General features: G+C 35.2%; 1 protein-coding gene across 3 annotated transcripts in view; it reads right to left on the bottom strand.

Annotated features, from left to right (window-relative positions):
* The window catches only part of SLC9B2 (solute carrier family 9 member B2), a 60,321-nt gene that overhangs the window by 26,841 nt on the left and 20,624 nt on the right, over positions 1 to 12,856 (bottom strand). For all 3 annotated transcript variants that reach the window (XM_025983822.2, XM_025983821.2, XM_025983823.2), the window contains exons 6-9: positions 12,079 to 12,221; positions 11,038 to 11,165; positions 9,410 to 9,585; positions 1,817 to 1,923 (exon numbers count right to left, since the gene is read on the bottom strand). In XM_025983822.2, the coding sequence (XP_025839607.2) occupies positions 1,817 to 1,923; positions 9,410 to 9,585; positions 11,038 to 11,165; positions 12,079 to 12,221 (554 nt within the window). The remainder of the gene's footprint in view (positions 1 to 1,816; positions 1,924 to 9,409; positions 9,586 to 11,037; positions 11,166 to 12,078; positions 12,222 to 12,856) is intronic.

Here is a 12,856-nt window from a genome sequence, read left to right as displayed (position 1 = left end):
TTGTTTCCCTCGTCTTAGGAGACATATTTAGAAAAATGTTGTCATGGCCCAAACTTTATGATCAGTTTAGAAGGCAAGCAAGTACTTCTTTAGAAGTTCTTGATTTGGAGGCATGCAGGCTCTAGTGGTAGATTACCAGAGTTCATTCCCAGCTCTGCTGCTTTCCAGCTATGTGAACTTGTTCAAGTCACTTCTCCATAAATTTCAATTTCCTCATCAATAAAAAAGATTATATTAATAGTACTCTCTTCATGGGTCTTTTTCATGGTTTACACTAGACTACATAGATTTATATGATTGCTTTAGATCAGTGCTTTCCAAAAGAACATTCAGGGATGTTGGAAATTTCTGTATCTTGCCATTAAATTGTTCTCTATCTGCTATAGCCATATGTAGCTAGCTAGTGGCTTCCATATTAAATGGAGTGGCACTTTACTGTACTTACCACATCATTTTTATATATAGTAAGCAACAAAATGTAAGCCATAATTTTTCTCTTTATTTTGTTGTAATTAGAAAATCTCACAATTTTATTTTATGATTCATAAAATCTTTTATAATTTTTGTTGGAGTTTTTAAAAGCATTGTAAAAATTCAAATGAATATACCTTCTGGCAATGGAAATATTAATTTTCTTAAAATTCTACTTTAGTTGAGTTTCTAATTCCATTCAAAATGCCCTGAAATCTCAAAATAATACCAGTTCTTATAGAAAAGAAAGACTTTTATATGTTTATCTATCCCAAGGGACTTAGGAGGGTAAAACAAAACAAAACAAACTCTGTGAATATTAAGAAATCAGTGTGCATAATAAAGAACTTTGAAAAAAAATAAAGAACTTTGATTTCCTTGGTAAGAAATATTAGATGATGTTATAATAAGATATTAAAGTTTAGGTATTTGATAAAATTAGAATCTAAGATATGCTGATACTAAAAAAAGAAGTCCAAAAGCTATTTTATATCTTGATTTAGCTGAACATTATGAATAATAGTAAAATAAAAAAATAATAAAAAAGGCTTATGTATTTGGAATTGATGTTATTTATTTCTTGGTAAAATTTGAAGTTTACATAATATAAATTAGAGAAAAAATTCTAGGGTTGGGGATGCCTGGGTGGCTCAGTGGTTGAGCGTCTGCCTTTGCCTCAGGGTATGATCCCAGGTCTGGGGATCCAGTCCCACATCGGGCTTCCTGCAAGGAGCCAGCTTCTCCCTCTATGTCTCTGTCTCTCTCTGTGTGTCTCTCATGAATAAATAAATAAAATCTTTCAAAAAGAATTCTAGGGTTGTATTAAAATCTTACACAGTTGACCCTTAACAACATAGATTTGAGCTGCACAGGTCTACTTATATGTCAATTTTTTTTGATAAATACAGTACACTACTATAAATATATTTTCTCTTCTTTATGATTTTCTTAATAATTTCTCTTCTCTAGCTTACTATATTGTAAGAAAAAGTGTATAATACCTACAACATACAAAACATGTTAATCAACTGTTTATGTTATCAGAAATGCATCCAGTCAACAGTGGGCTATTAGTAGTTAAGTTTTTGGGGAGTCAAAAGTTATACATGGATTTTTGATTGTGTAGGGGGTTGGCACCCATAATCCCTATGTTGTTCAAGGGTCAACTTTATCTCTAGCCCTCTTCATAAATCTCATGGATAGTACTGCTTCAGCAATAAACAATTTTAGAATGAGGAGCTACTTTCTAGATTATGTTCTTCACATTGGCTTTCAGAGGACTCTTCCAGAATGTTTTTCCAATGACATTTTAAAGCATGACTTTCCTATAAATTATTTCTTTTACCTGGTCACTGCTTGGAAAGTACTGAATAAAAAATCCAAGAAGGGATCCAGCTGCCACACCAATGACCACTTCTAAGATTCCTCTGAAAACATTAAAAACTGTAGAGCCTTAAAAACATATAAAAAGATAAACTTCAGACAGAATTTTAAATCCATAAATACTTAGACTTTACTTTAATCATCAACATAAAGCATCTAATTACATAGAAGGAAAAGTATATAGATAATTCCTGATCTCCACATTCTTAAATACATGTGACTTAAAATGTCTAATAAAATGGGCCTGTATTATAAGAAAGCTATGCATATTATTGCAGATAAATTCCAAAACAGGCACACACAATGATTTGTACACCTTTTTGTTCATTTATTTCAATAAAAATTTACTAAAGGGCCTAGGAAAATATGAATAAAATAAAAATTATGAATCAGAGCTAATTTGTTCTACTATACAATAGGTAAAGGTTGAGTGAAAAGACAGATCTAGTTTTCAAATTGCCATTTAAGAGGCTATTTTTTTTAAATCATAATGTATTTTGATTTTAGTAGCTCTGATGTGTAGAATATAGTAACTTAAAATCAAGAATCTCTCTTTTTAAAAAATATTTATTTATTTATACTCTTTACACCCAACATGGGGCTCAAACTCACAACTCCAAGATCAGAAGTCACATGCTCTTCCAACTGAGCCAGCTAGGAGCCCTAAGAATCTTTTCTTACTACAATGAATGTAGGGGACTTACTGTTTCTAAAAGTTATTTCTAAAAGTAAATCTGAAAACAAATTATTTTTTAAATTGTTCCCAGATGAGCCTTTATTAGTTGTATAGCTTCTCTGAAATATCATCATATAACTCATCGGTAATAATACAATAATAGTAAGGGATTTTAGCACCACACTTACATCATGGACAGATTATCTAGGCAGAAAATCAACAAAGAAACAATGGCTTTTAATCACACACTTGATTAGATGGACTTAGCAGATATATTCAGAACATTTCATCCTAAAGCAGCAAAGTCCATATTCAAGTGCACATGGAACACTCTCCACAACAGATCACATATTGGGTAACAAATCAGGCCTCAACAAATACAAAAAGACAGATCATACCATACATATTTTCCTATCACAATGCTATGAAACTTGAAGTCAACCACAAGAAAAAATTTGGAAAGACCACCAGTTTATGGAGGATAAAGAACATCCTACACTAAGGGCATGTGGGTGGCTCAGTTGGTTAAGCATCTGACTGTTGATTCTGGCTCAGGTCATGATCCTAGGGTTGTGAAACTGAGCCCTGCATTGGGCTCCATGCTCAGTGTGTCGTCTGCTTGAGATTCTCTCTCTCCCTCTCCCTCTGCCCCTCCCCTTCCTCATGCTCTCTAAATAAATTAAATAAATAAATAAATAAATATCTTTAAAAAGAGAGAATATTCTACTAAAGAATGAATGGATCAACCAGGAAATTAAAGAAAAGAATAAAAAAATACATGGAAACAAATGATAACGAAAACATAACATTCCAAAACTTTTAGGATGCAGCAAAAGCAGTCATAAGAGAGAATTATATAGCAATACAGGCCTACATAAAGAAGCAAGAAAAATCTCAAATATATAACCTAGCCTTACACCTAAAGGAGCTAATAAAAGAAGAACAAATGAAGCCTAAAGCCAGAAGAAGGGAAGTGATAAAGATTGGAGCAGAAATAAATAATACAGAAACAAACAAACAAAAAACCAGTAGAAGGCTCAATGAAAGCAGGAGCTGTTCTTTGAAAAAATTAATAAAACTTATAAACTCCTAGCCAGACTTTTCAAAAAGAGAAAATCCAAATAAATAAAATCACAAATGAGAGAGGGGAGATCACAACAAACAACACAGCGATACAGTAATTATAAGAGAATATTATGAAAAACTACATGCCAACAAATTCGGCAATCTGGAAGAAACGGGTAAATTTCTATAGACATAAACTACTAAAACTGAAACAGGAAGAAATAGAAAACTTGAACAGATTGATAACCAGCAAAAACAATGAATCAAGAATCAAAAATCTCCCAATAAACAAAAGTCCAGGGCCAGCTGGCTTCTGAAGGGAATTCTATCAGACATTTAAAGAAGACTTAATATCTATTCTTTTCAACTGTTCCAAAACGTAGAAATGGAAGGAAAACTTCCAAACTCATATTATGAGGCCAGTATTACCTTGATTCCAAAACCAGACAAAGACTGCACTACAAAAGAGAATTACAGGTCAATATTCCTAATGAACATGGATGTAAAAATTCTCAAGAGACTAGCAAATCGAATCCAATAGTTAAAGAATCATTCACTATAAACAAGTGGGATTTATTCCAAGGTTGTAAGAATGGTTCAATATTTGCAAATCAATCAACATGATAAGAAAGGGTAAGAGCCATATGTTCCTCTCTATAGATGCAGAAAAAGCATTTGACAAAGTATAGTACCTATTCTTGACAAAAACACTCAGCAAAGTAGGGATAGAGAGAACATAACTCAACATCATAAAGGTCATATATGAAAGACCCACAACTAATTTATCCTCAATGGGGAAAAACTGAGAGCTTTTCATCTACAGTCAGGAATAAGACAAGGACGTCCACTCTCACCATTCTTATTTAACATAGTCCTAGTCTCAGCAATCAGACAACAAAAAGAAGTAAAAGGCATCAAATCAGCAAGAAGTCAAGCTTTCACTATTTGCAGATAATGTGATACTCTATGTAGAAAACCTGAAAGACCATCAAGAAATTGTTAGGGACTGATACACAAATTCAGCAAAGTTGCAGGATACAAAATCAAAGTACAGAAATCTGTTGCATTTCTATACACCAATAATGAAGCAGCAGAAAGAGAAATCAAGTAATCAATCCCATTTATAATTGCACCAAAAACCATAAGATACTTAGGAATAAGCCTAACCAAGGAGGCAAAAGATCTGTACTCTGAAAATTATAGAACACTAATGAAAAAATTGAAGATTTCTTGGAAAAACATTCCAAGCTCTTGGATTGGAAGAACAAATATTATAAAATGTATATGCCACCCAAAGCAATCTACACATTTAATGCAATCCTTATGAAAATTACCACGAGCATGTTTCACAGAGCTAGAACAAAAAATCCTACAATTTGTATGGAACCACAAAAGTCCCTGAATAGCCAAACAATTTTGAAAAAGGAAAGCAAAGCTGGAGGCATCAGAATTCTGGACTTCAAGTTATATACAAAGCTATAATCATCAAGACAGTACTATACTGGCATAAAAACAGATACATAGATCAATGGAGCAGAATAGAGAACCCAGAAATGAACCCTCAAACTCTATGATCAACTAATCTTTGACAAAGTAGTAAAGAATATCCATTGGAAAAAAGACAGTCTCTTCAATACATGGTGTTGGGGAAACTGGACCACTTTCTTACACCATACACAAGAATAAATTCAAAATGGATGAAAGACCTAAATGTGAGACAGGAAACCATCAAAATCATAGAGAGGGACATAGGCAATAACCACCTTGGCACTGGCCATGGTGACGTTTTACTAGATATGTCTCCTGAAGCAAGGGAAACAAAAGCAAAAATAAACTATTAGGAGTTCATCAAGATAAAAAACTTCTGCACAGTGAAGGAAATAATCAACAAAACTAAAAGGCAACCTTTGGAATGGGAGACAATATTAGTAAATGATATATCTGATAAAGAGTTAGTATCCAAAATTTATAAGGAACTTATAAAACTCAACACCCAAAAACCAAATAATACAGTTAAGAAATGGGCAAAATACATGAATAGACACTTTTTTAAAGAAGACATGCAGATATCCAACGGACACATGAAGAGATGCTCAAAATCACTCATCATCGGGGAAATAAAACTCAAAACTACAATGAGATACCATCTCACACCTGTCAGAATGGCTAAAATTAGCAATACATGAAACAGCAGATGTTGGCAAGGATGCAGAGAAAAAAGAACTCTCTTGTGCTGTTGGTGGGAATGTAAACTGGTGCAGCCACTCTGAAAAACAGTATGGAGGTTCTTCAGTAAGTTAAAAATAGAGCTAACCTAGGATCCAACAATTGCACTACTATGTATTTACCCAAAGGATATAAAAATACTGATTTTAAGGGATAAATGCACTGCAATGTTTATAGCAACATTATCAACAATAGCCAAATTATGGACATAGCCCAAATATCTATCAACTGATTGAGGGATAAGGAAGATGTAATAGAAATATCACTCAGCATGAAAAAAAGAATGAAATTTTGCCATCTGCAATGACATGGATGGAGCTAGAGACTATAATGCTAAAATAATTAAGTCAGCAAAAGAAAGACAAATACCATATGATTTCACTCACATGTGGAATTTAAGAAATGAAACAGATGAGCATGCGTTAAAAAAAAAGAGAAAGGCAAATCATAATACAGACTCTTAATTATAGAAAAAAATTGAGGGTTGCTGCAAGAGAGGTAGGCTAATGGGTGATAGGTATTAAGGAGGGCACTTGTCATGAGTACTGGGTATTTTTTTAAGATTTTATTTATTTATTCATGAGAGGCAGAGACATAGGCAGAGGGAGAGGCAGGCTCCCTGTGGGGAGCCCGATGCAGTACTTGATCCCAGTACCCCGGCATCAGGACCTGAGCCAAAGACAGATGCTCAACCACTGAGTCCTGAGTACTGGGTATTATAGGTAAGTGAGGAATCACTAAATTCTACTCCTGAAACTAATATTACACTGTATGTTAACTGGCATTTACATAAAAACTTGACATAAAAAATCAATCCAACAAAGAAAAAAACCCCCGAAAAACAACAAGAAAGAAATATAATATATAGGTAAATAGAATCTGTTTTCATCCATAGCCAACAGAATTTAGAATACTTTAATTTCAAAAAACCTGTTAGTATATTATACTGAAAATAAATTGCTCAACACATAAAGCACTTTCTCCCACTGTTGTAAGAAAAAATGTACTATTTATGTGGTTTCTTGTTATTGTAGTGTAGGGTAGCAGAACATACCATCCAAGATATGTCACTTTGGCATAAGGATTATTTTGAGCAGAAGACAACTGAGAAGCAGCAGAATCAAGAAAAGGCATCTATCTCCCTATATTTGCCTAAAAGGACATAAATATTTAAAGTGTTTTTCTCCCCTCCACCAGGAAGGACAGAAGTTAACCACTGAGACAATTTTGGATCCTTACCAGCCCAGAGACAGGACCAGAGTAATGTGCATAACAAATTTTGTTAAAAGCAGCCCTAGCTACCATTAGTTTCCCAATTTGCCTTTCCACAATTTGCTGCCTTCGAAAGCTCAAAGTTCTTTTCCTTTGTCTTGGTCTTCTCTACAAAATTATTGTTCTTTGCTAAGATGCTACATGAATGCAGGCATGCACACATGCACACACCCAAAGTCTAACCACCCCTTTGAGTTAGTCATCACTGAGTATGCCCCTCTGTAAGTAGGGTGCACAGGATGACAAACTGCTTTTCTCTTGTTAATTTGTTTTTTGTCAGTCTGATTTACAGGGCCCCAGCCAATGGACTTAAGGTGGGTAGGGGGGCAACAGTTATTCCTTCCTGAGAGTTTCACTCATTTCTCTTATTTAAAAAAATAATTACCTCTGTAGTCATTTTATTAAGCTGGGCAGCTCTATGTTAGGTAATGGTGTGACTGTCAGAATCATCTAGCTGTGATAATAGCATATGTCTCAAGCTATTACAGTAAATAATTTACTATAAATGTGTAGAAAGTAGTTAATTAGTTTCAGTCTCTGGTATGTAAGGTTGCTTAAGAAAGAAAAAAAGACTTCTTGGACCCACCTCTAAAAATTCTGATTCAGTAAGCCTGGCAGGGCTTGGGATCCACAGTATAAAGAGGCTCGGCGGGTAGTTCTCATCCATAATGTCTAAGGACCACATTTAGTGGAGCAGCACAGAGGGAACATAGCATTGTTGACTTGGAAAGTTCTTTATCTATAACCCATACTCTCCCCAGATTATGAAAACCCCTGTAAACCCGCCCCACCCCGCCTCTCCCCCTCCTTCTCCCCCTCCCCTATGATTCTAATGCAAGCTCTTGCTCTAATGCCTAGTTTCCATTCCCAAGGTTCTGATTTAATTGGTTTAAGGTAGTGCCCACAGATGAGTATTTTTAAAAGCTCCCCAAGTAATTCTAGTATGCAGCTGAGGCTGAGAACCATTGTTTTAAAGATGCAAAGAAACAAAGTTGAACTCAGACCTGCCAGTAGAAAAGTGGTTGCTGGGGGGGCGAGGGTAGGGGAAACAGGGAGAGGCTGGTAAAGGGTACAAACTTTCAAGTATAAAATGAAGGAGGTCTGAGGATCTAATGTTTAACATGGTAACTGTAACAACACTATATTGGATATCTGAAATTTGCTAAGAAAGCAGAACTTAAATGTTCTCAACAACAATAGGTAAATAGGTGAGGTGATGGAAGTGCTAATTTATTCGACAGAGGATCCTTTCACAATGTATGTATAACAAATCACCATGCCATATGCCTTAAATGTCTTACAATTTTATTTGTCAGTTATACCTCAATAAAGCTGGGGAGGAGAAGACAAAAAGGTAAACAAAGATGTATACCAGGAAGGCAGTGAGAACACAAGTTTGGATAGGTACAGTAGAATTAAAAGAAAGATGAGAGTGTAGATTTGACCTATTAGATAATAAGGAAATCTCATTGGTTCTTGTACCAAAAGGTAACACTATGAAAACAATGTTTTGCTAAGATTAATTTAATTACTGGATGTAAGGCAAATTTAGGGCAATGAAAGGGGTGAGGTTCTAAGTAATCAGCATAAATGTAAAATGGTAAGATAACTGTGGGGGTAGAGACTAAGAACACATAACTTTCCAAGAAAGTGTGTTCCCACAATAATTGGAAGCTAAATGTAGGCTACAATTATATTTTGTCAGTAATATGGAATTGCAAATCTTATCTCCCAATCTTGGACATGGATTAAAAATAAACTCCTGTTCCAAAAGAGAATAAAAGTATTAATAATAGTGTGGGACAAAAAATGCTTTACACCTTTCTTTTACTACTACTTAGCATAAAAGACATCCATATCACTTAGTAAGTATTAATAAGATAACCATCATTGCTGTATCGCCTGTAACATGTTAAAGAGAAGAGAGCAGAAACTCTTCCTGTTTTGGAAGAATGCTATTCCTTCCACTTGGATGGCTCTCTAGTCATTTGCGCTTTTTGAAAAACCTACTAAGTGTGAAGTCTGCAAAATTTAACTTTCCCAGGAGGCTCCATGCAAAAACTATTTGAATCCTTCCTTAAACTTTGCTACTCTGGATCCCTAACTAATGCACTGACCAGAACACTGGAACAGCCCATGTCCAGAGGATGAAGGTAATAAAATAGGAAGCTACAGGTCCCTCCTTAGGTATAGAACTAGCTCTCAGAGTTGCTTTCCCTATTTTAGTCTGCCTTATTCAATTATCAAGCAAATATCCCTAGCTTGTAACATCATGATTAATGTCTTTAGATCACAAGAAAACAGCTCCTTGTTTACCTGTGGAAAAGGCCATGCCCAAGCATGTGTTGAAGCCAGTGATAGCCAGAATATCATCGAAACTGCCAGCAGCCATGAGCAAGGTCGGGATGCCTTTTTCAACCCCATAGCCTCCTTCCTGCAAAAGGAGCATGGAAGGTACCACGACAGCTGGAGATACAGCACCTAAAACAAAACTAAGTAGGCAGCACTTTAAAATGTGATAGCAGCTTACTCATTATTATTGTTGTTGAAATTATAGTAAAGCTATTGTTTTAGAGGTTATACTTTAGATTATTGTTGTTGAAATTATAGATAAAGCTATTGATTTAGAGGTTATATTTTAGATAACTGCCATCTTTCAAATGGCAGTAAATCACTAAATCAGAAATACACACACACACACACACACAAGTTCTACACTGATGTCAAAATGTGGCCCAGACAACCTATACTGGAGTTACTTGGGTTGCCCAAAAATATCTAATTATGGGTGGTACAGAAGACCTAATGGGGTTCAGTTCCAGGAATCTGCCTTTAAAAAAAACAAACAAAACTAAAGCATTCATGGTATGAGGGTTGAAAAACACAGCCACATGCTTTTTAAATTGGAACCGATCTGGGACACCCGGGTGGCTCAGTGGTTTAACGTCTGCCTTTGGTCCAGGGTGTGATCCTGGGCTCCGGGATTGAGTCCCACATTGGGCTCCTTGCAGGGAGCTTGCTTCTCCCTCAGCCTGTCTCTCTCTCTCTCTCTCTCTCTCTCTCTCTGTCTCTCATGAATAAATAAATAAAATTTTAAATAAATAAATAGGAACCGAGTGATGTTAGACATTCTTTTGGGACTTGGTATATAAAATAGAAAACAGACTAGGAGAAGGCCATAGTAGCAGTGACGGTGATAGAACCCCAGTAGGAGCAGTAACAGCAGAAAATGTTATACGGTGCTTACTGTGTGCCAAAGTCTATTTTAAAAGATTTACATATATTAGCTAATTTAATCCTCACAATAATCCTAGAAAGTAGCTATAATTGCTATCTTCATTCTGTAAATCAGGAGATTGGGATGAAGAGAGATTCATTAACTTGCCAAAGGTCACATACTGGTAAGTCACAGGGTTGGGATTTGAATCCAGGCAGTCCAGCTCCACAGTCTCAACCATGAGGAGTAAGAATTTCTTTTTTCTTCCCTAAATATTAATACTAAATTCTTACTAACTACTTTTATATTTATTTACTTCTCATGGCTATTAACCCATTAGAAGAACTGGCAGTGGAAGGAAGAGACAGTGGAAGCACTTAATTATAACTGGTGACAGAAAAAGGAGAAAAACAGTATTAGATGTGGACTACTGTTGATGTATTTATCATCCTTTCTACAGACTTTGAGGTGAGATATGACATTTCTCTCACTGGCATGGAATCAGGTGTAGGTAAAAGACCATTACTTCTTCAATACTTTAAATCACAATCGCTGTAAAAGTTAGACATATACTATATTTTGAAGTTACAATATTTAGATTATGCTGAAATATCTATGTTGTATTTTCCGATGTCCTAAGAAATGCTGTTATGCATTCTCTTGTATGGAATCAGAGAAAGCCCTAACATCCCTGCACTATTTTCATATGACAAAGAAAAATCATTACCCCAGTATAAATCCCCATTGCCACGGTAAACCCATTAGGAAGTGGGCAAGGAGAGCAGATGTGCAGGCCTCCACAAGACAAGGACACATGGATAATCTTACACAAACACCCTTCAACTTCTTCAGGGCCTGAAATATACAAATAGAGATACTAAAATAATCCTATAAAGACAGAAAGAGATTATGACATTAAATACTTTTTCTTCAAAACAAACAAACAAACTTTTCTTCAGTATGCAGACCATGTCTGGGTTATCATGAATTTTCCAGGTAATGAGTTTTATTTAACAAACATTTCAGTGTTCTAAGTGTTTTGAAGATAGCTTATTTAGTCCTCATAGCAACCGTATGATATAGTTAGGGATTATAATGGGGATTATTTTTAGATGTCCTTATCTAAAAAGGTACAAGGTAAAGTCACTTGCCTAAGATCATGAAATTGATAAGTTATGCAACTAGGTTTGAACTCAGGGAGGATGTTCCAGAGTCTGTGCTCATTAATCCCCAAACTAGCTGATTTAACTTTTTAACTCTTAGTGTTAGCTTTTTTTTTCTTTTTAATAATTTGTGGCCTCATAATGAAGCGAGGGTGAAAATATTCATCCTTAAGAACATTCATTCCGTAATTCAAGAACATATATTAGTAATAGCATAAAATAAGTATACTTGAGACTCACCCTATGTACCAAGCAGTTTCTTGAGCTGGTATAGTTAGCTCTAAACACTTGCATAAGGCTTTGCACATCAAAAATGAGATATCTTCTCTCTTGACCATTAGTTTTAAGAATGATCTACATCTCTGTCAGAGAAAAGGGGAGCCTTTATTCTTAGTGCTGTCCCCAAACAGGAATTCCACATTACTCCAAGAAAGAATATAGCAACATCTTCTGGGAATAGTCAGTCCTGCATGAAATAAACTCCAATCTCTTCTTGAGATGTCATGCAAAGTATTTAAAGCTCAGTGACTACCACTAGTGACTACCACTAGCTGCAGACTACCACTACAATTCCTAGTCAATAATTAGAAATTTAAACTGCAAACCTTTGAATCAAGCCCAAGGCCAGCACGGACCAATATGACAGACAGGGCTATGCTTCTCAAAGCAGAAGACCACTTGTACTTGATCTGTACGTTATCACTGATGATAGGGATATTTCTGATAAGAAACCCAGCAAGCAGCATGCCTAAAATGGAAAAGTCAAATAACTCTTTAGTTAGTAGTTAAATATAGAAAATATTTTTGGCATTTTATTTATTTAGCTATCTTTTGAGTTCATGTCTCTTTAATATTGTTTTTTAGTTTTTATTTAAATTCCAGCTAGTTAACATACAGTATAATATTAGTTTCAGGTTTACAACTGATTGATTCAACACTTCCATATAATACCTGCTCATCAGGACAGGTGCCCTTCTTAATACTCATTACCTACCTAATCCATTACCCCACTCAACTCCCCACTGGTAACCATCAGTTTGTTCTCTATAATTATGAGTCTGTTTTCTGATTTGCCTCTCTTTTTCCTCCTCCATGTTCATCTGTTTTGTTTCTTAAATTCCTCATGTGAGCGAAATCATATGGTATTTGTCTTTCTCTGACTTATTTCACTTAGCAATAATACTCTCTAGCTCTCTTTATATCCTTGCAAATAGTAAGATTTCATTCTTTTTCAAGGCTGAGTAGTAGTCCATTGCATATGAATATACCACATCTTCCTTATCCATTCATCGGTCGATGGACACTTGGGGCTGTTTCTATAATTTGGCTATTATAGATAATGCTGTTATAAATGTTCAGGTTATAAATGTCCCTTTGAATTAG

This window comes from Vulpes vulpes, chromosome 4 (assembly GCF_048418805.1).
Source record: "Vulpes vulpes isolate BD-2025 chromosome 4, VulVul3, whole genome shotgun sequence".
In the NCBI taxonomy this organism is placed as follows: Eukaryota; Metazoa; Chordata; class Mammalia; order Carnivora; family Canidae; genus Vulpes; species Vulpes vulpes.
Note: the sequence above shows the minus strand (reverse complement) of the source record. Positions and strands in the feature narration are given on the sequence as shown.